The sequence below is a fragment of the Anser brachyrhynchus genome, assembly GCF_964034855.1.
Source record: "Anser brachyrhynchus genome assembly, chromosome: 2".
NCBI lineage: Eukaryota > Metazoa > Chordata > Aves > Anseriformes > Anatidae > Anser > Anser brachyrhynchus.
In genome coordinates, this window is record NC_137695.1 from 125,752,280 (window position 1) to 125,779,421 (window position 27,142).

The following is a 27,142-nucleotide window of genomic DNA, read 5'->3' on the forward strand; positions in this document are numbered from 1 at the left end:
CACTCATGGCTTCAGGCTGAAGTAAAATTCTCTAATAGTTACTTTGGTAAAAATGACATAAAGGACGTACCCACTTAGAGACAGTTAATTACAGTGAGAGAAGGGGGTTGTTTCTGGAACGAGCTTACAGATCCATGCCTGCATTATCGCAAAGACAAGATCATATATCAAACCCTGTAAGTAATGCATTAAAGCCCATCATAAAACTGGCAGATTTCTTCACCCCCTGTTGCCAGTGCAGAACTTCTCCAAACCAAATTGCTCATGCAGTTAGGAAGCTTATGCTGTTTGTTGTCATCCCACTATTGTCCTTTGATTTTAGTCTTACTCTCCTTTCCCCCATGTTTATCTGATTTGCTCATTTACAATTTTCGTTATTGCCATCAAATTCAGAAAATAGTAACCTGAGCAGATTTACAGGCTTCAGAGAGTGATTCCATTAAAATATTCTCTTTTTAGTTCAGTGGGATATTTATGAAGTAGGTGAAATACTATTTTCTGGTTTTTAATACCAGGTATTTGGTATGTTGCATTGTGTTTAAAAATGCAACAGTAAAACTAGACTGCAATGCTATATACACTAATTTATCATGTAGTTTATATGACTATAAAAAGTGGAAATCTGATGCCTCTTAGAATTTTAAGATGTGGTTCTAAATGAACTAGATGTTTGTGGCTGAACTCTCTCTAAATGCAAAATCGTTATGAAGGAAAGATTGAAAATTAAGCATTCACTCTGAAGGACATAACAAGGAAATAATAGCTAAATTTGTCTCCTGACAAACATAATGAGAAACATTTTAGGTAGAACAGAAATTGAGATTCATTGCATCTAAGTGAAGCAAGACCAGAGTGAATAGAAAGATGCTGGACAAAGTAAATTAAATTGTCTTGCTGATCTAAAAGATATACCCAGCTGGCTTGAATTTAGATTTGTGTTTTTTTCTCTTTCAGTTATATACTCTTTGTGCGAGTGTAAATTCATTGTATCTTCAGACTTTTGACAAAGTATGATCGGTATTTATTATACATAATGTTCTGAAATTGAAAATTATGTATCTTGACAGATTACACTAAAAAACCTCAATGACCCATACATACACTGAGTCTTTGCTCACTGAGGTGGACATCTTGTTCATTCTGTTTTCTTTATCCTCTGCAAATGTAGAGAAAGTATATCTACAGTGGTCAGAGGTGAAGCCTTTTCTTTCACTTCTGATTACTGATATGAATCCAAGCCTACAGCTGTAATAGAAATGCTGACCATCCTATGATTATGTGTCATGTTATCATTTTAACAGTATATTCCATGTCTGGAATATCATGAGCCAATAAGGGGAAATACACTCTGTGATAGGCAAGTGTGGAAGCAATTAGTTAGTACTAATGTGTTCAGTGTGGAATTGGCAGTTAGGAAAACAATGGGAGAGGCAGAAAGGCAGCTGTAAGTGGTTTGTGGCCCAAGAAATTCCCTTTCACTTAGTAAAACAGGATAGTTTCAAGTGATCCAGGAAGTAGACAGATGGCAGGAGGCTTGGCATACTGGGTTACCCAGGAGGGGCTTACACATCAAATATATTAATTACCCAAGGTAATTTCAGAGCCACACGGTGTTAAAATTTCCTGTTTTGTGTTTCAGGTTGCGTAGTAGTAGTTGTGAATGGTGAGAATACTGCTATGTATGCTGTTTCAGAGTTTAAAATTGCAAAACTATTGTGAAGATTTTTTCTAATAATTAAACGTTTCTCTAACCCCTAATAATACTGTACATAGGATTGTATCATTAAGACGTTAGGGTTAGAATCCCCTTTACATCCATGATCTTATTTTATCATGAGACCAGAGCCTTGTTACATTGCCCTTTTTGCTGAAATACATATTTTTCTAGGCATGTATAACATGGAATGTAGGAAGTCCTTGTGTGTTGTGCTGTCTGATTGTTCATATGTACAAACTTCTGTGGAGTAATACAGTATGCTGAGACTTTAATTGGTAGAGTTATCTTAATGTATTATCTGTGTATGAAAACTATTCCTGTCTTGTGCACCTAAATAGGGATAGAATATTACAGTTTTATTTTTTCTGGACTTGTAGCATGAATAGAGAAACAGAAATACTGCAAACTAGTGTAGAAACACTAGTAAAATTTGGAGGAATCATGCTGTGTTGAAGTAACTGTCAGTTTAAACAGTCTCTGTCATTGCAAGGTATCAACTGTTGCAAACTGAAGATTTGTAAAATATATTTTCAGATACATGGTTTCAAGTAAATGGCTTAAAATCACTACCTCTTTGTGTGGGTTTAGAGTGTAGATATGCTTGGTAATTTATCATTTATTGAGATTTACCATTTATTAGAAAAAACATGTGACAATTGCCATTTGTTTGCTCTGGCAGCAGATCGTTTTCTGCAGTGGGTACTTGATACAACAGAAACAGTTGAGTTTGGAAGCATGTGTATATATACATACAAACACACATGTATATATAAAAATATGCTTCTAAATGTTTGAACACATATATATGCATGCTATACACCTGGATGCATCTATAGTTAACAACGAGATGACAAAATATAGTTTTTTTATTTATTTTTATTTTTTTAATTAAAGAAATAGGTATGTGTGTATTTATGTGCATATACAGAGAGATATTAATTATGTCACAGACATATATATGGAGCTGAAGAAGAAAATTAATGGACACCAATTCCAACACTCCCCAAGTCTGCACCTCTGTATTGATGTGTTCTTTGCCATGTTGTTGACCATGCTTCTTGAATAACTTGTGACCAAGGGGCTGAAAATCAAGTAGCATTCAAATATATTTTGGGGGGTTGGACCCGATGATCTCTGGAGGTCCCTTCCAACCCCTACAATTCTGTGATTCTCTGATATTTCCATCCTCCTTTTGAAGGCAGTATGAATTTCTTTATATGTATGCCACAGTTATGAAGACAATATAAAAGATAATTCTTTATTGTAAAAGCAGCAAAGCAGCCCAACTTGCCTTTATTTAGTGCTGTTTAATCCAATTATCTCCCCTCTGCCCCCAATTACTTCTTTGCTATTCTTATATTTCAAAGAAAGGGTGATTGACAGATAGGATAACTAGGGGCTTCCTAGAGCAACAGTCTGAGAGTAAGTCTAGAAACTTGGCTTTTCTTAAATTCTTTGAATGTGCAAAGATCTTACGAATGCATGTGTCAAATACAGTTGTCAAGCCTCCTTGGGCTATTGTTTTCAATTTTTCAATTTTTCAAGCTTTTGTGTGTCCAGATCATTTTTGTAGGCTGTCCTGTAAACTGCTTCACTAGGAAAAACAATGATACTTCAGCGTCTCCTTTGTATGGAGGTTCCAGGAGAATTTCTGGAAAAAAGGAGAAAAAAAAAAAAAAAGAAAAAAAAAGAATAATTTTGTGATAGTGTTTTTCTTTTTGAACCCTAAGATGTTTAGTACCTCAATCCATAGTAAGTTTTCCCTGAGATATTTGTCCCTTTATTTGACATTTTTACATAGGAAATGTCTTTAAAATTGGAACATAGCAATAATCCCCTGTTGTTATAATGCTTATTGTTTTGTTGTTGTTTTTGTTTGTTTTTACTTTTTTTCTTTTCTCTTTTAAAGAAAGGCTTTTCTACTACAACTTAGAGAAATGGTAAGGCTTTTAGTAGCAAAACCAGCATCACAATTGCAGACAAAGAACTATGATTTCATTCTTGATCATTTCAAATGGATTAGAAAATATTGTCCAAATTGGGCACTGTGCCAAGATTGCCATTAACTTTTCCCATAAAATATGATTAAGGACCTTAACAAGCATTTAGTAATTAAGTGAAGTGCTCTGGAAATTTATATGCTGTCCACAGTTTGTCATGTTCTGTAAAATACTGAAGACAGTTTTTATGAAAAGCAATAAAAATAAAGCACTTGAGAAACATCTGGGAGTGCTATCTGATTGTGTGGGGGGAATAGTTTCATTGGTAACAGGATATTTTGATATTTAAAATTAATGTTGTGTATAGCTGATTTTTGTTTGTTCTTTAGGTTAATGAACAAGTGACTGAATTAATATAGTAATTCCTATAATTGTATATCCTATTCTAGTGTCTGTGTTGCTTCATTCTGTACCCTGAGTTGATTATTTTCCATGTACTCCATTAATGTGTGTACTGTTCTGTATTTGGTTTTTGGTTTCATTTAATGCAGCTGAATTTGCTGAAATAATAGCCCAAAGAGAATGGAAGTACTGAACAGACTCTGAATGAAGCACATTTTCCTGTAGCATAGCAGGAAAAAAGAGTAGAGGCTTTTAGTCTGATAATGTCCAGTGGATAGCAGGATGATGCTTCGGTTTTTAGCTTTGTTAACAAAGGAAAAGGTTGGCCTGTTGCTGCTGAGGTAGCTTTTATGTGCTGTGGCCACTCGTAGTGATTTATGAGTAATTTTCTCTGCAAACCTCTTTTCCTTCCAATAGTCTCCAGCTTCCTCTGACACAGAGTACATTCTGGATTGTACACAGGCTTAATGGAATAACAGAACTAGATTAGTTTTCTTTGCTGTGCTTTGAAAGGGGATTAATTCATACCTTAAATCTGGGGGAAGATGCTTTTCAACACTACAAAACTATGGGCAGCAAAATCTACTAGAATTAGAGGTGAATGGATTTTTTTTAATCAGTGCAGTTATTTCAGATTGTTGAATAGTAAAAGGCTGTGCAAATTTGCAGTCTGCATCCCTATTTTGCAGATATGAAACTGTGTGAATAACTTCACTCGTGGATAAAATAATTTTCATTTTTTGTTACAGTTAAAATTTAGTTACCACATTCCACGGGGCAGCTGGATTTCAGTTTCAGCCTGGGTCAAGATTTGGCTGTGACCTTTAGCCAGGTCTGCTCCTTGTGCACAGGCACTAGACCTGGTTCATATCTTGAGGTTTCCACCAGAAAATCTTTTTTTTTTTTTTTTCCCTAAAGGTTCCATATTCATTGTTTTTGGTTCTCTGTGTGTGTGCTTGTGTTTTGTTTTTAACCGTGGCCAGAACTGCTGCAGGGGTAGGTGTTTCATGATTCTCACTGGAGGCTTCATCTAGTCAGGAGTCCCAGTCGATGTTTCTATTTGCAGTGGCCCCAGCAGTTTTAGGAGCTTTTCAAACAACAGAACAAGTCTTGAGGTCTTGTCACTGTGATATGTAAGATAGTTCCTCTGCCTATTGAACATTTAATGTTAATTCATCAGTGGTGAGCAATTAATTTACTTGTAAGGCAGACAGGAAAAATAAAAAGCGTCTAGGGTTTCTGAGTTAAAGGAGACAGGAGAAGAGCTCCACGCTTCCCATGCTTTAGCATTGCTAAAGCTCTTTCTCTCTGGTGTTGATAAAGAGAACTTTTCCTGTTTTAGGAGAGAAGGATGGAAGCATGGAAGTCCTCTGTACAAAACATCAGCCACCTTTGTCTTTTAAAACAGCGCAGGTAGCATCTGTGTATTTTATAGAAACGTTTAACGGTACTATTCATTGAAAAGTGAAAGGTTATAGAAGAAACTAGGGAAATGTGGGCTGAAAAGCTTTACTTTGTAGTATATACACCTGATACAGTAAGAATGCATTCTCTGTCACGTTTGTGTTCTGTAGGTAAATGACATTTTTCTGTAGTTTCTCCTTTCATGCACCAATTCCTTTGCAAAGAAATATGCAGAAATTGTATAGGAAGGCAGTTTGTTTTATTTTTTGTTTTTTAAATTTACACATGCATGCCTGAGTGCACATATTGCAACACCATTTTGCTTGTATGATGTATATTTACTACTTACAGGGCTTTTTTTGTTGTTGTTTGTTTCTTTCTTTTTATATTGTGAGCTTGAATATGTATTCCTCAATGTCAGTACTATGTTTCATATTTGGGATTCTGTTCTGATGTTATTGCAGCTATATACAACTAATATTAAAAAGCCAAACCAAACAAACAAAAACAAACAAAAACTTTCAGTGCATGAGATTCAGGCACTGTTTACATGCCAAGTTACCCAAAGTCACTATTAAAATCAAAACAGTTGCCACAAACCTTTCAGTGATGAAAATGAATATTTTGGTGAAAATCACTTTCAGAACTAGTCTTTGTACTATCTAGGGATTAAAATTTTGCACTGTACTGTCAAAGGGCTGAGGAAACGTTTGTCTCCAGGACAAGAAAAATGTTCCTCATTAATTTAAAGAAAGGGCGTTAGTGCCTATTTACCCTTGTATTAATTCTTGATCCTCTCTTATCATGGAATTAAAAAAAAAATTAAAAAAAAATCCAATCTTAGGATGATGTCTAAGAATAGTCACCTAGATACATTTTGTTTGGGAGTTTAAAGAATTAACAGTCTTACCATTATTTTGTTTGTTTTCTCAGAGCATTCTACCTGGACAAGTCAAACCTGCCTGCAAATTCAACATCTAAAGCAGCTTACATAGATAAGGTAAATAAAAATGTTAAGTGCCTAATTAAACTCTGTATGTTACACACTGTGTTATTGTAATCCTTTCCTGAGGTGTTCTTTATTCTGTTCAGAAATGGAATTCAAAGCTATAGGGGCTTTGGATATAAGGAAAGGAGGAAGTCTCTTGAAGCTTTCTGTTGCACCTCTCTTTTAGGGGTATGTGGTGCCATGTGGTTCTGTATCCGCAGGTGAAGCTGGAGGGCATCAGCGTGTCTCAGAAGGAGAACCGTAGCTTTTCTTTTTTGCCACATTGTCAGAGCAATGCAATCACACCAGGAGCATGCACAGGGTTGGGTGAAGGGCTGGTGGGGGCAGATGCAGGCAGAATTTTTTTGTTCCAAAAATTGGAATTGCTGTTAAAAATTAAATACTCCTTCAGCATCCTGCTCAGAAGGCTTCCTTCTGAACCTCCTCATTTCAGCTTTCTCCAAATACTTTCATCTTTATTTAAACCTCTGTGGCTGAGAGATCCCAGGGGCTATGAAAATTCATTTAATGCTCTCTCCTACTGTTGGAGAGTTAATACCCCTACTGCAGACCAATAAGGAAAAATATAGAAATTCCTAAGGTCTTGTCTGTACTGACTTACAAGCAAAAGTGATTGAGTTACTGTGGCTTAAGAAATATAGTAATCATCAGCTGAGCTTTATGACAGACTAAAATTTTATGACCGTATCATCTAGCACAATCATTAATGGACAGATAGCTCCTGTTTCTTGGCTCTGTGCTGGACCGCGTGGAAGGGGAGGAGGAAGAGCATGTGCCTCTCCTTCCATTGTGAGTCAGGAAATTTAATTTTCTAAACAGTCACAGCTGCAGCAGGATAAATTAGCTTACATGTAGAGTGCTTGTTACCCTCAAACCTGTTCCCTATCTATTTTAGTAAAAAGGCCAAGGGCGAGTTAAAAGCATCTCATAGTCCAGAGGTAACCAAGGGATGCTAATTTAACGTAATGCATTTATTTTGTAGTTGGAACAAGCTAAGAGTGAGTGCATGGTGTCAGTTTGTGGGTGTGACTTCTGTTATGTTCTTCATAGCTCTGCATTTGTAAATGGCACCAACTAAAATCAATTTAAATGGATGCAAGTTAAATCAATAGGAGGTAAACCAAGTTAAATCTATTTGTGCCCAGATTTAAATATGGTGGTTGTTATAATTGATTTACTTGACCTGCATGCTTTTTTTGAGTGAAGTTACCTCCATAAATGGGCGAATGAGGCTGATGTTTCCCTACTTAGTTAAAGATGTCTCTAGGGAATGAATCTCTTTTTCAAAAGACTTAACCTTTGGTTAATGGAGTTTTGCTGGAATCTCAAAGTGCTTCTGGAATAAAGAGAAAGGGAATTTGGAATTATGGGCTTTGCAAAACTATGTTGCAAACCTCTCCTTTACATGAAGCACCATGAGATGTTACTTTTCATTGCCAGATTTCTCTTGAAGGCTCTTCTGACAGCAGCCTTCTTGAAGGCTTGAAGCTGCCTTTTCTAGGTGGATTATTTATTTTCCATACAGTAATGTTGAGTTTTGTAGTATGTTTTGCCATTTCTGTTCATTTTTCTTTTTCCATGTTGTTAGTCAGGGTTAGGAACCAGCCATTTGCATAACTAGAGGATAATGTGCCTTAATTATAAAATGATTGTCTCAGTGAGTCAATTAACCAGGCTTGGCATCCCTCCTGTACAGTTGTAGGTTGCCTCTTTGTGGTTTCCCTTCTTTGGAAATACCATTAATGGAAATGGCGCTGATGGACCTGTTCAGTTTAAAGAAGTGAAAAACAGCTCTGTAGGCAGGACTAAGAATGAAACAGTCAGTGACAGTAAGAATTTAAAAGTTTGAAAAAGTTGTCCTCAGTCATAACAGAAGACCGCGTGATCTGTATGTATGTTACAGAATCTGTCTTTGGCTTTCCTAGCCAGCCCTGTTGTTCCAACCTGTATTTGTAAAGACCTACTCCAAAAGAGCGTTTCACATGTTCTCGGTAGCAAATGTTTAAATTTCTTTTTCCCTTTTGCAGCTGATGAGGCCTCTCAATTGCTTGGATGAACTTTACCGACTCATAGGGTCATTTATCCGATCCAAGCGCACCGCTGCCTGTGCATACACTGCTTGCAGTGCTTCTGGAGTTGGATTGCTATCAGTTTCTTCTGAACTCTGCAACAGGCTTGGAGCTTGTCACGTCATTATGTGCAACAGCGGAGTTCACCGGTATGGCAATTTATTTTCCTCCTTTTGTTTCACTCAGTCATTCAGACATTGCAGTTTGGAGAAAGTTCTTACACTGTCTTTCCATATATGTGACTAAGTATCTAATACACTTTAAAGATCTATGATGAATTGTGGGAAGTATTTTTGCAGTGATAGGCAGAAATGAGCAGTGTGATTCTGTTTTGTGCAGTTGTGATGGATTGTTCCTTATTCAAGTCAGTAAAATACAAGGAGTCTTAATTGCTAAGGCAGAAAAAGGAATGTGTCCTAGGTGAATAACACACTGTATTAAATTCTTGATACAGACAAGAAATGCTGAAATTTGCATTTGCTTTGTATTCTGGGTAGAGCTTATTTCAAGTAAAAGATAAATGAGACAAAAGAGGTATGCTTTTCTGCAGGTGTACCATACGATAACGAGAAGTATAGAACAGCTGGTGTGATTAACACAATACCAGAAAATGAACTGGACTGTAATCAACTGAGCTTTGTTGTCATCAACTCTGAGATTTTAATAGACACACACACACGTGTGTGTCTATAGATATAAATAAAGAAGGCAGTAACGTCATTATTGAGCTCACTAGTATTTAATATTTATCAAAGGCAGCAGTGTTTATATTCCAGTTGGACAGAATACAATTTTATGTACATTTCACCAAAAAAACAAAGACTGAATTGGAGAGGGGGAAAACAACAACATCAAAAACAAGTTATTACCAAAAATCTGATGCTAAATAACAACTCTCTTTATAAAATTTCCAAACTGTGGATTGCAGCTAGCAATATGTTAAAAATATCCTCCTTGGGAGTTGCACTCCATCATCCTTGTGAGTCCCTTTCAACTAGGGATATTCTGTGATGATATGACCTATATGAATCCTCATTTGAGCAGACTTGGTTACCCATACATCGTATTAAAATGAGCATTACTTTCCCCTAATTTTATCTAATGTCTTTTCTTTAAAAGAGGCTTAGGGAAAAAAAATACATTATAGCCACAATGCAGATTATCAGGCATGAAAACCAGGAAAAGCTCTGTATACAGCCAACACAATTAAATTATATAAAAACAATGCTTGCCATTTCTCTTAGCAGAGATTGCAACAGACTATTTGTATTACTCTTTATCATTGATACAAGCGAATGAAACATGCTGTTTACTGTACTAGGCTTTAGGCAATTGCTAAATAAGACTACTATTTAACACTAGCCAATAGATGGGAATACTGTATGGGAATACTAGACAAAGAAGATGGGAATACTGTATGGAGTAGATTGGCATGAAGTTGTCATTTCAGAAGACTGTAAAGATAGCTTTTCTCTGGCTCTTTATCTTTGTTTAAAACAGCTTCACAAGAAGTTTTTCTGATACAGATAGTCCCTCTACATGTGTCAGAACTTCTGCTTCCTAAACTCATTTTTGCTTATAAACGTTGCTCTGAGAGTGAACAAAATTTGTTGTAGGGGGGTGGGAAATCAGCCCTTTGTAAGGCACACAAAAGAAAGCAATATTAGCTCTTAAGAATGAAAAAAAAAAATCGTTAATACTTAGACTGACCTCATGTCAGTTAGTTACTATGAGTTACCATTTCCTCAAAGCCCTGTGCTTTTAAGAACAGATTCCTTATTCCCAAGTGCCCTTCAGAAGACTTCCCTTTATTGAATAAGAGAAATTTCACATGATCAGAAAAGACTTCGGGCTTGATTCTGCCATTTTGCATAAAACTGAGGAAACTTCCTCTAAGTTTTCTCTTGATTTCATGGATCAGATCCTGAACCTGCCAATAAAGTTGTGGCAAAAAAATCTTACTATTTAAGAATAAAGTCAGAGCAATTTTAATAGCCCCAATAAAGTATTAACCTGCAGTGCATGGATCACAAACCAGTCAGAATTATTTGGTGGCTGAATAACTGGTGGCATGCTTGATTTAAAAAATCAGCAATTCTTAGATGAGAAGGAATAATTCATGAGATTTCTGCTCAAAACTAGGGCTAATTCAAAGGTTAAAACTTTTAGATATCTAGTTAAGTGTATTTAAAAAACACAAAATATTAGAAAGACAACACACATTGGATTTCAAGACACTATTACAAGCAATGGGAATGGAGTTTAAATGTTTTTACATGTGGGTCTCCATGTCAATGTTAAAGGGTTCAAGATCACCATTTACGTAAAGTAGATGTGGAAAACACTTTTCTGTAAAGCATGACTAGTTTCGCTTTACAGAAGAGCCCGTTTGAACTTTTGTACAAGATACCATTACTTCACTTGTGCAATAATACTGCCTTTGTGGCTACCATCTGTTCAGAGGAAAAAACCATCAACTCTTGACATTATCACAGACATTTTAAGATAGGCCCTCCAGGAGAGAGGAGTATATTCCATAAGATTTTATAGGTTCTCAAAGAGTTTTTGCTTTGAATTTCTAAAAGTTCTGGAGAAAGCTCATATATTTAGAGATTGGAGGGGATTCTTGTGCTTTTATTTGAAGTGATAGAAGCTGAAGAAGCTGTTTTTTCTTTTCAAGAAACAACAATTTCCTGAAGTTATTGTTGTATATACAAACAGGATGGATGGAAAGGTCTTTCCTTAGAATTTGAAATCGTATAACCACATCATGTGCTGTTTTCTCTTTCTGGTGTCCCTAGACCACATCTCTGCAGTCCAGTTCTAAATATCCTCTGCTTTTTGGCACTCTGAAATTGCCTTTGCCCAGATAGAAAGCTTGTTTTGTCTCCAACTTGCACGCATGCTGGTGAATTTTGTTCCTGAAATTTCTGCTGCTAAATTATGCTGTGTTTTTCTGAACCTACTCCCCTTGCTGCTGCTTTGTAGAGTGAAACTCTCTTGCAGCATCATGAAATCCTGTGAGGAGGACAAAAGGAAGAATAAAAAGCTGGATGCAATCCAGTCCCATAGATACAGAAGATTCTGCCTGTTGCCTGCAGTTTGGAGGGCTTAATTCTTCTGCTTTTTGGATGGGATATTACTTAATCAGAGAAGATAATCATACTAAGTAAAGTTCTTTAAATTGTAAGTTAATTTTTTAGAGTTGATGTTACTGTATTTTAGTAAGAGAGGGTATATTTTTCTGTTTGTATTCAGCGGTATATCTGGCCTTCTGTGTTCTTATAAACTAAATCCTATGAAGTTCTTGAATGCAACCAGTTGCAGAAATCCATGTTTTGTAGGCCCAAAGAGCTCACAACTGACAGTTTTTAGCACTATGCTACAGGTATTGAATGAGTTGAAAACTGTTATTATCTACTGATACCACTAGGCAAGCAGATGTTGGAACGATGTGAATAGTGCTTGCAGGTTAACTTTGAAAGTATGTTCTTCATGTATCAGTCTTCTTGACAGCTTAAAAGTGAAGAATAATGAACTCCTAGCAAGGTTTCTTCCAAAAGAAAAAGCAAATTAAAAAATCCAACACAGCCTAATTTCTGCAGTTGGTCACTAACGAAAGAGAACCTCTGAGTCTGTGGAAGAGTTCAGGGTTCTCTGCTGGTCAGCATCTTTTGTTCCTGGGGAGTGGGAACTGAGCAAACCATTCATCTGTCAGTTTACATCATTTAATATACTTTAAACCTGAACTCCCTCACTCAATTTATCTGTCAGTTACTGAACTGATTGGAGAGCCTTTTCAGTGTTTTCTCAACTTAGGTGTCATGGATTGACAATGGGGGTTGATGTCACCCTTCCTCTCCTAACTGGAAGCAAATCCCAGAAAGCTTGAAGGGAAGTGCTGGGTAGCAGTCCTAATGCAGAAGAGGCCAAGCACTATGAAGCAGCAGCTTTGTCTGCTTTGACAGTGATTGCTGATCTCTGGATCAGCAGTTTCTTGGTTTCTGACTTGTCTGTGATCCATATTAAATTGCTTTTTACACTGCACTAGGCTAAAACAGCTTGACAGAGTTCACATGTTCATCCCTGTATCCAAGATAATACTGGAGATTTTGAATTGCTAGTGATTGCTTTGCTTTGATTTTTACTATGTCAATATGTTTACCAATTTATATGAGAGTCTGAAATCCTATATCTATTTCAGACAGCAGTTCTTTTCAAATATATTTCAATCACCAGATAAACAAGGATGAGAAAAAAATAAGTCCCTTTAACCTTCGCTGTCCAAAGTGATGTGAGTACTACAAACTCCCTTTGGTTGTCGTAAATGAACACGCCTTGTTGATCAACATCAGGAGGAGAACTCTAAATTAGTCTAAGAAATCAATAGTTTGTATTTCTGTTTTGCCTTTTTTTTGTCATCCATAATTATATTTCTGCCTGCCAGTCAACTGCCACCCCATAAACAATGCTCTGCTTTCTTTACTTGTATTCATTCTATTTGAAGTTGTAATCACCCTGCACAAATGTAGGTGATGAAAGGCACTTTTAAATTTTATTGAATCTTGATGCTAGCTCCTGCTTGAGGGAGAAGAGCAGACTGTAGTGCACAGACATGCCCTAGCCTCTTTCCATGCCAAAATGAAATTAGGTGCAGCAGCTGCAGAAGCCTACTCAGGGACCATAGGCCTTACAGGCTCAAAGAAATCATTTAAAGCATCCAAATGAAACAAATCCCAAGCTTGTTTAAAATTTTTGCATTTCCTGAAGGATTGAGAGAAGTCTTTTATAATCTTGATGAACCCCCAGAAAAAAATCACTGTCTTATTTTCTTTTCTGAATTTTAATTTCCCCTCCAGAAAGTCTCTCCTTAGCGTTGCCATCCTTCAAGCAGTGGGGTTCTGGCTGGCAGGCACTCAGCTGAATGATGAGGCAGGTTTTGCCAAGGGTTGATTATGCTGTCTCCTGCAGCTGACACAGATCCCGAAATCCAGCTAAACTGGCTCCATCTTCCACACAGTGAAGCAGAGTAACACCATAAGCTGTCCATTGTGGCCAGCTGCCTTTTTTTTGAATCAGATAAAACAAGGTGAAAAATAGGAACCCTGACTTTATATTGTAGACATTCTATGATAAGAATTCTTCCTTTTAGATTATTTCAGATTATTATTATTTTATTTTTTTTTTAAGTAGGAATTTAGTTCTGAGCTCAACGAGTCTGTTCCAGGAAAAAAAAAATCTACTTGAAGTTTTGCAGATGTAAGTCCTGAGCTCCACAGTAAGAAAGATTTCTGAGGTCAATAGGACTATTCTTAGGGGTCTGTCAGCATGAGCTGAGGAACTAATTCTTGCTTCTCTCCATCTTTTGCTTTTAGTCCTGCTAACTTTCCATTGAGGGAAGATTTTTTTTTTTAATTGCAGTTTTATTATGTCTGTCTGCAATTAGTGTATGTTTGCGATACCTTGTCTACTGAAGCATAAATAAAATTTCTGTTTTCCTAAAATTGTTTAGGGTAGTAGAGTATTTCCTTCTGTGCTGGTTAATATTTGCAAACCGCTCATGTAATCAATATGCAAAAATTTGTCTTAAGATAGTACAAACAAGACATATAGCACAAATAAATTGTTTCTACAGTGATAATCATCTTATTTTGATCCGTATGTGCCTTTCATAGGCAACCTTATATGTTTTTGCTTTGTTCATCTCTAATATGTATGTGAAGGACTATAGTTATGGGTTCACTTACGTATTTTAAATTCTGTTTAAAATGCAATCTGAAAATGCAGAGAAATGCAATGAGACAGATAGATGGATCTAACTTGTTACTAATATGGATTTCAATATGTTCTTTTTTCTTTTTGGGTTCCTTGTAATGTTATGGACCAGGATAGACAGTTAACAACAGAGCTGAAACACAACTCGATCACCTTGCTATGTAGAAGCATCCCCTTGCTCTCTTGCTCTTCAGTTCCTGCAGTATTGCTTTACCTGCAATCCAGGTCTTTTGGGACAATCTCATTCTTCCATACAAAAACTGCTATGTTACAGCAAAAGTTGAACAAATTGTCTAGAACAATCTAACATTAAAAACTTAAACAAAATCATTCAAATTATTATTATTATTTTAAGTCTGAGGTGGAAGAGTTAACTGAATAACCCAGAATCTTACAAGACAAGAAGTAAATTCCAGTTTCCCAGCAAACTGGTTTTCATTTGTCTTTAGTTTTTTTTTTGAATTATCACTAAGAATAAGCAACTGAAAGGCATGGGATACTTTGAATCTTTTGGAAATGCTGTTCTTTCATCAAACAAAAACATAATTAATGGTATAATTGACCTCTTGCAACATTTCCACTTGATTAAAGGTAGCAAGACCTTAGATGAAGAGTGTTTCTGAAAAGATGTTCTGTGTAGCTTTTTAAATCTGACAGATGTATGGTGAAAAGAAGTGCTTTTTTCATTATTATTCAGAAAGCTCTCTATCTTAAAAAAGGTAGAACAGTCTCATTTTACTCCTGGAAATGTACTGGAAGATAGTGATCTCCCAAATAAACTACAGAAAAAGTCATCATTACTTACTGCATGTTTCATGCTTCAGGATTAAGACTAATGTTGAATTTAATAAACCTGATTAAAACTATTATTTGTAAACTACAAAAGAAGCCATTAACCAAGATTAGGTCTAAAATATGGCTGATGTATACTTACCTCCCAGGACTGATTCCTTGGCTTAAGTCCGTGTGGTCTACTTCAGCAAGTCAGGACTTTGTTGATGGCTTGTGTTTGAAAATACCTGTTAGAGCTGGTTTTGATTATCCTTTTGTGGTATGGTCAATGTATGCCCAACAAAGGAGTTGGGATATATTTATTCTGAGGTTTGCACAACTGCTTAATCACAATGGTGCCTCTCGTGAAGGAACCTTGTGCATGCTGATGCTTAATAGCTAAGAGGCAGACATCCCTTTAATTATGAACTATTCATTTCTTTTTGGCATAGTAGTATTTTCCGCAGACAGTCACTCTTTGAAGCATTGTTAATTATTACTGAGCCATCATAAAGGAATAAATATATTTCACATACAGGGTAATGTCTTGCTGTATGTTGGCAGAATATCAGAAGTTTTGGACAAACCTTCATTGGATGCGCTCAATCCAAGCCTGATTTTGGAGTAGTGATCTATCCACACTGGGAACATCTCAGCTTCATTATAAGGTTCATAAAGGGCCTGAACATAAGTCCTGAACTCCAGTAAAGTTTTATTGTAATTGTAAATTGCAATATTGTAGTTTATTGTACAGAACTTCACGCACATTTTATCTTTAATGCCTGGTGGCTGGCCGAACTTTCCTCTCCCTGTGAGGAAAAACAAAAATTATGTCCAGTAGAGTTTCAGTGTATGGGCATAGAAAATGAAAACTTCTAATTTTGCCTGCATGGAGTCATAGTCCCACAATAACACCAGTTTAGAAATTGTAAGAGTCTTCAGGTAGACATATCTACAGATTTTATGCTTATGCTCAGGATTATCAGTAATTTCCCTTCCTTTTTAGTTTATCATGGTCTATTTCCTTCTTTGGGTTCCTCATCAAAATTAGTATACATTACCCAGCCATCATTAGTAATTATAGAGAATCATCCCTAAAATAATAGCTGCTCTATAAGCATTAATTTAAATGATAGCGGAAACAAGTCCATACTTAATAGTGTAACTGGCTTAAAAGGTAGTCAAATGTGGGTATAATTAGCTTATGATGTATAGAAAGAAAATTAATTAGAAGTATAACAATGACATTAAATTACATGTTGAGTAGGAGCTTTAAATTTTAATTAGACTAAGCATACACGCATCCTTTTCATTTATATATTTTTTTTCTGTTCACATAGCCAGAGCATAATTCATTTTGACATCTCTGCGGTAACTGATGTGGTAACTACCAAACCAGTTCATTTTACCTCATCTTTTCTGTTTAGGGCATTTTTCTGAGAGATGCTCTGATGCACCTTTGGATGTGGGATGGCTGGAATCCTAATTGAAACCTGGGAATGAATTGAATGATTTAGATTCTTTTCACTCTGGTAACATAGATATACACTTTGCTTGGTGGCAGCTCTGTAGGTAGTGTACGTGAACTCAGAGTATTTTTCCTTTCAGGTGACATTAAATAAGCTGTCATGAAATAATCCATTTCTCGGAAATTTTATGTTTTCCTCTTTTACAACTCAGTTTTTCAGTGTATGTTTATACAGTAGATTTGCTTTTGTAAAAAATCACATCCCATAAACAACCAACAACAACAACAACAAAAAAAAGAAAAAAAAAGGGAAGAAAACCACACCAAAACCACAAATGAATTCTGCTGGGGACTATTGGTGATAGAAAATGATTTAACCTCTTTTATTCAGGATGGTCTGATACAGAAGATACTTAAAAGTTTGTATGCAATCTTCAAATCAGTATTACCATGACTGATGGGAGACAGGAGATAGCAGGCAGTGGCTGGGAGCAGCTGCAGCCCCTTTTGTTCTCCCTTGGAAACCAAATGGGTGGAATGAGGAATTCTCAGCCCAGTTGTACTGGAAAAGCCAAATGCCTTTGCTGTGATGCTGCTGTGATCTGTCAAGGCAGGGAATTTGTGATTCTGACTGACATGAATTCTGAGATAATGAATTTGGGTCTTCTGTTTTTTTCTGACATAAAAGAAGGGATAGGAGGAAAAGAGAGGGAGTAAAAACAGATTTTGATTTGTTTACAGTGTAAATAGATATGGATTTGGAATTTTTGCTTCCTGTAACAGAATGTTAGGAGAGCATTGGAAGGGGTTACTTTTCTTTTTTTTTTTTTTTTTCCCCCTGATATTTTCCTTGTTTGGTTTGTCTGGGCTGAGAGCATCCAAATGACCAGATACTTTTGATGGTCAGAAATGCTTCCAGATTGCTTTGTAAACTTTAATGCCATCTGCTTATTAGCTCTCAAAATGGGGGAGAAGGGTGAATTACTGTATATTGCATGTATTTGCTGATAGTCCTTGATATTGAACCTTGCTCAGACTACCAGGACAGTCTTATCATATGAGGAATTCCCAAAGTTTTTCATAAAATTGTACAAGTTGTATTGGTTTAAATTTACATTTGGTTAATCTCTGTGTGCTTGGCAGTCTTATTCCTGAGGTAATTCCAGTTATGACTTTTCCATCTTACCATCTGATGTTTTGTGTGTGGATTAGTTTCTTCTACAGCTGGTTTCCAGAACAGTTTGATTTGTGATAACGAATATGTAGCGACTCAAAAACTATACTTAAACAGCTGGGAGGAAGCACCAGCATGTAAATGTTCGCCTACTCATGAGTCAGTTCAGCATAACACCGTGGAAAGGTTTATGATCAGTTTTATAGGAGGACAATGTTTTATTGATTTGCTTTACAACCAAAACAAAGCTATTTCAGTGTTGTTTTTGTTGTATTTAGAAAGTAGTATACTTATGTCATAACTACAGGACAAAAGCCATATACGATCATTTTTATTTAAATTCTGGTATTAGGGCTGCCATTCCTCAGACCTTTTAAATGCTTCAAGAGAAACAAAATTTATCAATCTCTAATGAAATATTATAATTAAATGAAATCGTGCCACTGGTCTTATTTTAACATTCTTAAAGTATGTTAAAATCTTTTAAAAGAAACAGTGGATGTATATAACCAGCATTACTGTAGGATTTAACCTTGAATATAAAATCTTTTATTAAAGAGGTGTGCTAATAGTTAACATCATCATTGCTGTCATCTTAAGTGTCTTCACTACTAATTTCTAATAACATGTTAATAATGTTATCCTTAGAACTATTATTTTTGTGCCTTGAGGTGAGCTCTTCAATGTTTGGCAATAACTACAGTATAATCTTGAAACAAACAGACTATCAGAGTAGCCTATTAAAGAAATCTTAATTACACTAGTTTACTCTGTCCATGTTTCTTCCACTTTGGTCTTTGCACACTTGGCAACCTTATTTCTGAATTGTGGTTGGCATTGTCAAAATACAGGTGGCTCAATATCCATGGTCAGTGGCCATTTCTTCAGGTTTTGGATAGGGAACAGTTTGGCAGTCTTTTCCAATTACAAGACTAGTGTTTGTGTCTAATTCTTCAAGCTGACCTTCATTTACAGTGTTCCTTTGTTAGTTTTGATTCATGCACGGAGAATATGATTTTTCTGTTCTTTCAGTCTTTTGGGTTCCAGGAAGATGGGATTTATAGGAAAGTTGGCAATAACTGGTTGGTTGAAAGCTGTACTTTGAGCCCATTAACCTCCATTACACCTACAGAGAGGCTTTTGCCTGGCATAGATTACATCTGTCAAATTAGATTTCAGCTACTTTTGCTTTTTCCAGTTGTAAATAGGACAAAGCTTCCTTTGCAGTCTGTTCTTGAAGGTTAGATGTTTCAGATTTTGGTGCTGTAAGTATAATGAGCATGTACTTCTTCATTTATGCAATACTTAACCTTTCAAAGACAAGATGAAAACATGACATGGAGAATTTCTAGTCTAATGTTTAACTGTTATGCACCTTAATCAAACATATAACAGAAAAGATCAATAGACTTTTGCTCCAAGTTAACTTTGGGGTCAGTGTATACAAGAAACCAGGGAATAAAAATGATTGCATTACCAAAGAAACTCATTTAGCTTACATGTTTTTAACAAAAGGCTGTTAATAAAGATCAAATTTAATATCTTTTGCACTAACCACTGTGAAACTTTTTACAGTCCATAAATTTGCTTATCGGTATTTAAAACATGTCAGGATGGTGGATTTTTTTTTTTCAGTAGGAAAATAAGTGCAGACACATTTTTCCTCCTACAGATCTTCTGCTCAGCAAAATGAATGTTTGATTGAAACATATTGTCTGTTCTGTGTGCATAATATAAGCTATGCAGAATCTTTTGGTCAGGATTTTGCCAAAAGGCTGCTCAGAAGTATGTTTGAACCATGTGTCTTAGTTTTTATTATTTGAAGTATGCAGCTTTTATCAGGTTCTGCTGAGGCGGGATCATTTTCTATGCACCTCCTATTTCTGCTCAAAGGGATTTGATTCTTGTTGTTTGGCTGTGAACAGAAAAATCATCAAGCTGCTTAGTGGTACAGAACGCAGCCACTCTCACCACTTTGGTGGTAGCAGCCCTCAGACGTGTTGTGCTTTTCACAAAGTACCTGACTGTTCCTACTCAGTGTTGTTGCCTTTATCTCGAAGTCTTCTATAGCTTTGGTCTTGATTGTGTTAGAAACTGCCTATCCTTCCTTGTTCTCACCATGACAACTGAAGGCAGTTGGCATGTCCAAAGTGACTTTCCCTACTCCTTCTTGTCTGCTGTAATGACAGGTTTTCCTACAGCAAAGATCTTTGGCTCCGAAAGTTTCCTGGTTGCTCTGACAAAGCAATTACAGCCTTTTCACTACGATGTGGTAGCAGGAGAGGTTTTTGTCCTCAAGTGTTTACTTGAAAAAGATGGCAAAGTAGGAGAGGACAATTTATTTGAAGGAATTCCTTTCTTTTATTTTCTGAAAGTGTAAATATCTATTTGAACTGCACTGTAATGATGTGCCATGAGAATACCCAAGCTCAGTTCATGGCAACAGATCAGGACCCTGGCACCAAAGCTGGGGTCTGCAGTGGAGGCTGAGAAAAATTCTGTGGGAGTCACCTGGAAGGGGATTTCTGCAATTACAAATTTTTCTTCTGTTTGGGTTGCCACTCTATCATGTGCTTGCCAAGCCATAGTTAGCATTGTGGGATTTTTTTATTTTATTTTTTTAATAAACAAAAAATGCAAATGCTTTTGGTTGAAACTCAGCAGTAACATTATGCTCAAAATCTTTGCATTTAAGAAACTTTTTGCGTCCAGGCTAATACTTGCAAGGTTTGGAGAGTTTGGGGGTACTAGGGGGCAGGTCTACTGTGTATTCTTTTTATTTATAACTTCTTAAAAAAGGTACTATTGCTAGCAAACGGCTGACCTCAGTCTTCTGTTGCAGCTGCACCCTGAGCGTTACCCTGGAGCAGGCGATCATTCTGGCCCGGAGCCATGGGCTCCCACCTCGCTATATCATGCAAGCTACAGATGTCATGCGTAAACAGGTGAGGCACTCTCTGTGGGTAATATCTTGCTGTTCCCTAGCAATCCTTGACCAAACAATTAAAACCCCCAGTCTTATCATTATGTTACTGTCTGTGTGAGTTTTCTTAGCTTGGTATTTTTGCTGTGTTTTGATTTTGTTTTATTCTCTTCTTTTAATGTTGACTCAAAGGTTTTTTGTTTGTTTGTTTTTTCATGATGGAACAGGCTGTTTTCAACCAGATGCTTGCTTTCTGTGCATGTGTAAATGGTTCATAATTTTTACAGGGTTGTGATTTTACTGAATGTTTTGGTATAGTAACTGGTATGGTATTGTCTTCAGAGTAGTCTGAGAATCTTTATTTTAATAATTATCATCCATAAAAATAACTTAAGACCATTAACTGTTGTTAATAAGAAACAAATGACTTGTACCGAATGAAGGGGAAGGGCAGGATGTAAGTGGAAAATAAATACTGTGGTTCTTAACTTTGCAGGCAAGGTTCCCGAGGGCATTGTGCTTGTTTCAAATTGTGTATTTCATGTTTGTCATAAGAGAATATTAGGATTTAGAGGCTGTTGTGAACGGATAACCAACTCAACATGAGCTCTTAGTGCAAAGGTATGACCAAAAAATGCTGGATTTAAAGGAAATATCAACTGCAAATGGGAAATACACTCTACCCTGTAATGGAACAACTCCTAGAATATCTTGTTATCAGATAAATGCTTTCAAAAGCATGATTGGAGTCTTGGAAAGAGTTCAGAGGAGGAGCATGAACGGTCCAGAGGTTATTAGACAAGCCTTATGAAGTGAAGATTAAAGAGCTCAACCTATTCAGTTGATCAAAGAGAGGTTGAGTGGGTGGGGGCTTAATCAGTATGTGTGCATGTGGAACATATATCTCAGCCTGTGGTAACTTTCAACTGTATGACAAAGGCATAACAAGACAGAGGATGCAGAAGTCAAAGAGAGACAAATTCAACCTTGAATTAAAAGAAAGAAAAAAAAAAAGATTAATTGCTCCGATACTAAATTATCACACATAAAACAAGACTCATTATTTCAGGCTTTTAATTTGTATTTAGTTTCATTATTTTCATAAGTTCTGCTATATATTCTGTGCAGAAATCACAGTTTAGTTATGGAAATGATTAAGCAACTGTATGGTATTTGTAACTCACCATAGATAGAAGAATATGTATTCCTGGCCACACCTTCGGTTTGTTAAAGCAATCATGTAGATATTTCTATATTAGTTGAGATATAAATCTCAAGCCATAGATTTTTGATCTTATATGTAAGATCTGCTGCCTAACGTGGGTACATCTGAATAATTAGACACATTCCTGTTTGTATCTGGCTTTCACTTTATTTAGTGCATAAAGTAAGTTTCTGAAGTGAATAAATACCCTCAAGGTTCTTGAGCCATGTAGGTCTGTTAGGAATTGTACCTTTAACTTGACATTAAAAGAAGCTAACGCTGTACAAGGATAAACTTGCATTTGTATGTTGATATGTTTACCCCTGAAGTTCTAGACAAAAGGCAGGTTTGGGTATTTTGCAATGAAAGAACGTGGACGTAGAGTTCTGATTATGTCTGCCTGTGTTCTGTCAAACAGCACATTTTCAATATACAGTTCTAGAAAGTTTTCAGAAATGCTGATTCATTTGTGGGTATTCTGCGGTCTCAAATGAAAATGGAAGACAAAATTTAAGCAACTTGCTAGTGGTTCAGACCTGCTATAACTGTACTAAGACTTGCTCAAAAAGAGATGTAGAAAAAAGCCTGTAGTGGGCCTACATTCTCTGAAGTAAAACAGCAGGTGATCAATAGCTGTTAAAGATACCAATATCTCAATACCACCCACGGACACTGTAAAAGTCTGCTGGTATATCGAGCCAGACTTCGTTCACACATCCTTCCTCTTGCAGGAAACTGCTATGGCATTTAATAGAGTAATAATCTTTTGTTGTAATTTTAAATCAGTCTTGGAGGTCTGTAGTAGAAATATAACCCTCCATTAAATTCTAAATGTTTTGGAGTAATTCCAACAGCACTCCATTGTGTTTTCTAGAAACCTTTTCTGGATTTAATGTTTAAAGCATCTGTAGGATTTAGCTGTCAGGAGCGTAATGCAGGCCATAAAACTTGGAGGTGGAAAAAAGAAACAACAAAAAAAAACTTCTTGGGGTTTGTTGTGGAACATCTAGGTAAAGACAATAAATGCATCTTTCCCCTGTCTTAATGTGTGTGTATGTATGTATGAACGGCTTTTGATATTCCGTTTACAGCCTGATTTTTTATTCCACAAAAAAAAAAAAAAAAGAGACTAACCAGAGGGGTGTGCAAATGAAAGGACATCTATTCCATCTGGTATTCTGGAGAAGAACATCAGTTCCTAGCAACATCAACTTTCCACACAGGCATATTCTCTAGAAAGTGATATCTTTTCCAGTTTGGGGCACCAGTACTGAATAACTGGAGACACCCAATTGAATGGATGACCTCAAGAAGTGTGTTTTTCTTTTAAATTGAAAGAGGTCATGATTGTGTTTAACAAGACTCGTAATAGCCCTGACTGTATTGGAACAATTTTCAAAGTAATTGCCCTTGTCAGTTATAATTAGGTATTTGCAAGCACCTGTTCTGCAAGAACTAAATAAAAGAGACAAACTTATGAGAGCTGGTATGTACTTGGGTCTGTGGGATGGTTTTAATTAAGTGACTTCTTTTTCACTTGCTGATCCAGTCTAGATTGATGTTAAAAATAAAAATTTTGACAAAACATCACAACCATCATCCAAAAACTTTATTTACTAATGTATGTGTATCCACATAAACACCTGTACCTAGAAGATACTATATAAAGCACACTGACATAAGTGCATCTTCAGGATACACCAAAAAGTGTCGAAGATGGAGGCCTAGAAAAGGAACTGCAGGAGGGCACAGGGGTATGGGAAAGAAAGGTAACTAAAAAGCTTATGAGCAGAAAGGCTAACAGAAACTGTTATCTTTTAAGTGAGTGAGGCATTTTTCCGTGCCTCTCCAGATTCCTTTCCTCAGAAGTATGATAATAGCACTGCATTTTGAATAATTCTCATAAGAATGATGCTGATTTAGAGCTCTTGGAGTGGGCCATAAAGAGAATCTATTTTCTTTATGTTACTGGATTTTGCCATCCTTAAATTAGTGTGTAGCTTGAAAATAAACCTATTATTTTTTTCTCATGGCAATAAGAATACTTGTTCCTATAAAAGAGTCCAGATTGATGGTAGCATTTCCCCAGAGCTAATGACATCTTTCACAAGTGCTCTGGCAGTACTGGTACACGGAGAAATGCATTCTGCCACAAAACAGAACAGTCTTTTATACATATATGAGACAAACAGTGTCAATATTTACATTATTACAGGTATTAGAATAATAGGGTATGACTATAAATTAGCAGTATGTTGAAATAAAAATGGTGTAATAGTGCTCAATAGAAACTAGGATATGGCATGTAGGAAGTTGATAGCAATTCTTGTGGGCTTTTCTTCAAAAGAAGTAAGAATCTGGTGGTTGTAAGGAAGGTCTGATTTGTACTCCTGCTAAACTATAAATTACATGGTTGTATAAAGCTAGGCTCCTTTTTAAATCAACACATTTGATTTATTATGTGAGCAAGATACTAAAATTAATTTATCTAGTGAGTGATGTAAGTAAAAATAGGCTGTTTTTTTTTCTTAGAGGTAGTCACAGCACTGAAGTTCAGGATCTACTTGTGATTAATTTTGGTAGTTTTCCCATCTATATGTATATTTTGGCTTTCAGTTATGTTAATCGTATACCAATCTCAGCCACTAGCAGTCTGTCATGGTATTTTTTTTTTTTATTATGATAAAATTTTACATTATGGGAGTGAGGAAAGGACACTGAAGGTGATGAGGGTCTGAACTCATCCTGTCCAACTTTTTAACCAACACCGGATCAGCTTTGCTTATATAAAGTATTTGTCACTGTCCTGCATGATATCCTTGTCTCTGAATTGGAGAAGCATGGATTTGACAGATGGACTGTTTGGTGAGTAAGGAATTGGCTGGATGGACACACTCAAAGAGTTGCAGTCAGTGGCTCAATGTCCAAGTGGAGATCAGTAAGAAGTGGTGTTCCTCCAGGGTCAGTATTGGGACTGGCGCTGTTTAACATCTTTGTTGGTTACATGGACAATGGGATTGAGCACACACTCAGCAAGTTTGCTGATGACACCAAGCTGTGTGGTGTGGTTGACACGCTGGAGGGAAGGGATGCCATCTAGAGGGAGCTGGACAGTGCTTCCCAAGCCATCTATTCCAGTGTTTTTTTATCCTTTTTATTCTATTATCTCACATGGTGCCTCATTTAAGTATTTTTTTTTTTTCTTCTCCTACAGTTTAAGCCTCCTGTTTCCTGTCCTGTATGCTGAGAACTCAGAGACTGGATTTAGCTCCCTCTTTAGCAGTAGACTTTTGGTATTTGATTGTCTTTTCCCTAGTAAACTATTACTCATCTAGATAGAAGAACAGCAGTTCATCTGACCTTTCTTTTTTTCGGTTGTGTTTTCTTATCTAATCATCCTCCCTGTTCTCTACTAAAAACTCTTTTCATGTTTTCATTAAAGATGAAAAGTAACTATGAAGAATTACAAAAGGATCTTACAGGACTTCATGATCGAGCAATAAAATAGATGAAAATCAGTGTATATAATTACTGAGTAGTGCACGTGGTGAGGGGGACCCTAAACCCACAATCAAAATAATTGACTGTGAGCTGGCCATTACATCTCCTGATCAAGACCTCGGGATATGATAGAAAACATCAGTACAGTTCTCAGTAGCTATCCATGAAGCCAATAAGAAGTTACATTGGTTTAGGCAAGGATAGACAACAAAGTAGAAATTTAGAAATCTTGCTATGGTGATCCTTCATTTTGAACTGTATGATGTTCTAATCTCTTCCATAAGGATACAGCATAATGGGAAAGGTTCAGAGAGGGTCAGAAAGAAATGATCAAAGGTTAACCTTTGATAGTTATAGTTATAAATAGTTATAAAAAAGACAAAATAATCTAAGATTGTTAGTCTTAATGAGTGAAGGAGGTTATGGCACAGGTCTAAAGAACATGTGGCATGGATATGGTAGATAGGGACTGAGTATTGTCTCCTCCAGTACAGGACTAAAGGTGTCGAATGAAACTGACAGGTTGAAAACAAATGAAAATAGTAGTTCTTGACACAGCAAGCTAAGATTGTACCTAAGATGTGGATCTTCTTCCGCAAGGATTTTATATATGTGGTTATTCATGGATTCAAGATGAGATGGGAAAGAAATGATGATATCACTGAAAATGATTGAATATGTGCTCTTTGCTGAACAGAGGAAGTCTCCAGTGACTAATGATTGAATTCTTGGGGAGTTTCTGGAAAAAGTCATATGTTTGCCTTGCTCTGTAGTCATGCACCTTTTGCCAGTGTTGGAGACAAGCTTACCGAGCTAGGTGTAAAGCTACTATAGTTTTATATTCTGCCTTCAGTTTTGTAGGAACTATAGTTATTTTCTTCAACTTTTTCATTATTCCCCCCCTCCAAAAAAAAAAAAAAGTGAAGAAACATGTGGCACATGTTAATTTACATAAATGCTGAGAACCTACTTGTGTATAACCAGACAGCCTTTTTTATCTTGTGTTTGATCCTCCTATAAGAGTGAACTAGTGCCATCTCCATTATCTGGTTACCAGAGTTCAGTCAAATGCAGGGTCTAATCTTACTCTGCTACTACTCTATTGAATCAATGATTAGGACACATTTTTACATCATGTTACCAGTGCAGCTCAGTTTTGGATGCAAATTATTGGTTTCACACATTTTGTTTGTATATATTTTTAAGTAATGACATAACTTGATTGTCACTTCCGAAGAGGAGAGTTATTCTGGGACATTGACAATATGTATTGATTAATTATAATCAAGTGTTACATTCATCTAGAAAGTTCAGAAAACTTTCCAACTTGAGCTGCAATTAATGAAATAAACTTGTTACTTTTTTTTTCACAGGGTGCAAGAGTACAAAACACAGCCAAGAATTTAGGAGTGAGGGATCGAACGCCACAATCTGTTCCAAGGTAACTGATTGTATCCTAGATCATGATCTAGTTTATGCCAAATTCAGCTTCAAAGAGGACAGACAATAAGCATTTACTACATTGTGTAGTAAATTGTAAGATTTTGCTTTTAATGTACATACAGTCAACTACATTCTCAGACATATAATTTTAATTATATTAATTGCAGAAATTTAGGCTATGTAGCATTTTGAAACCTGTGCATTTTAGAAAAAAAGGAAATCTCGTTCATGTTAATTATGAAAACACTGGGTTAAGTCCTTCATCATTTGTGATATTTAGTGGGTTTTGTGGAATTATTCAAACTAAATCCATTACACTATTTTAATGTAATACTGTACTGC

General features: G+C 36.2%; 1 protein-coding gene across 5 annotated transcripts in view; it reads left to right on the forward strand.

The window, feature by feature from the left end:
* The window catches only part of PREX2 (phosphatidylinositol-3,4,5-trisphosphate dependent Rac exchange factor 2), a 177,223-nt gene that overhangs the window by 139,903 nt on the left and 10,178 nt on the right, over positions 1–27,142 (forward strand). For all 5 annotated transcript variants that reach the window (XM_080578459.1, XM_080578460.1, XM_080578461.1 and 2 more), the window contains 4 exons: positions 6,397–6,463; positions 8,500–8,690; positions 20,572–20,674; positions 26,731–26,798. In XM_080578459.1, coding sequence (XP_080434585.1) covers positions 6,397–6,463; positions 8,500–8,690; positions 20,572–20,674; positions 26,731–26,798 — 429 coding nt within the window. The remainder of the gene's footprint in view (positions 1–6,396; positions 6,464–8,499; positions 8,691–20,571; positions 20,675–26,730; positions 26,799–27,142) is intronic.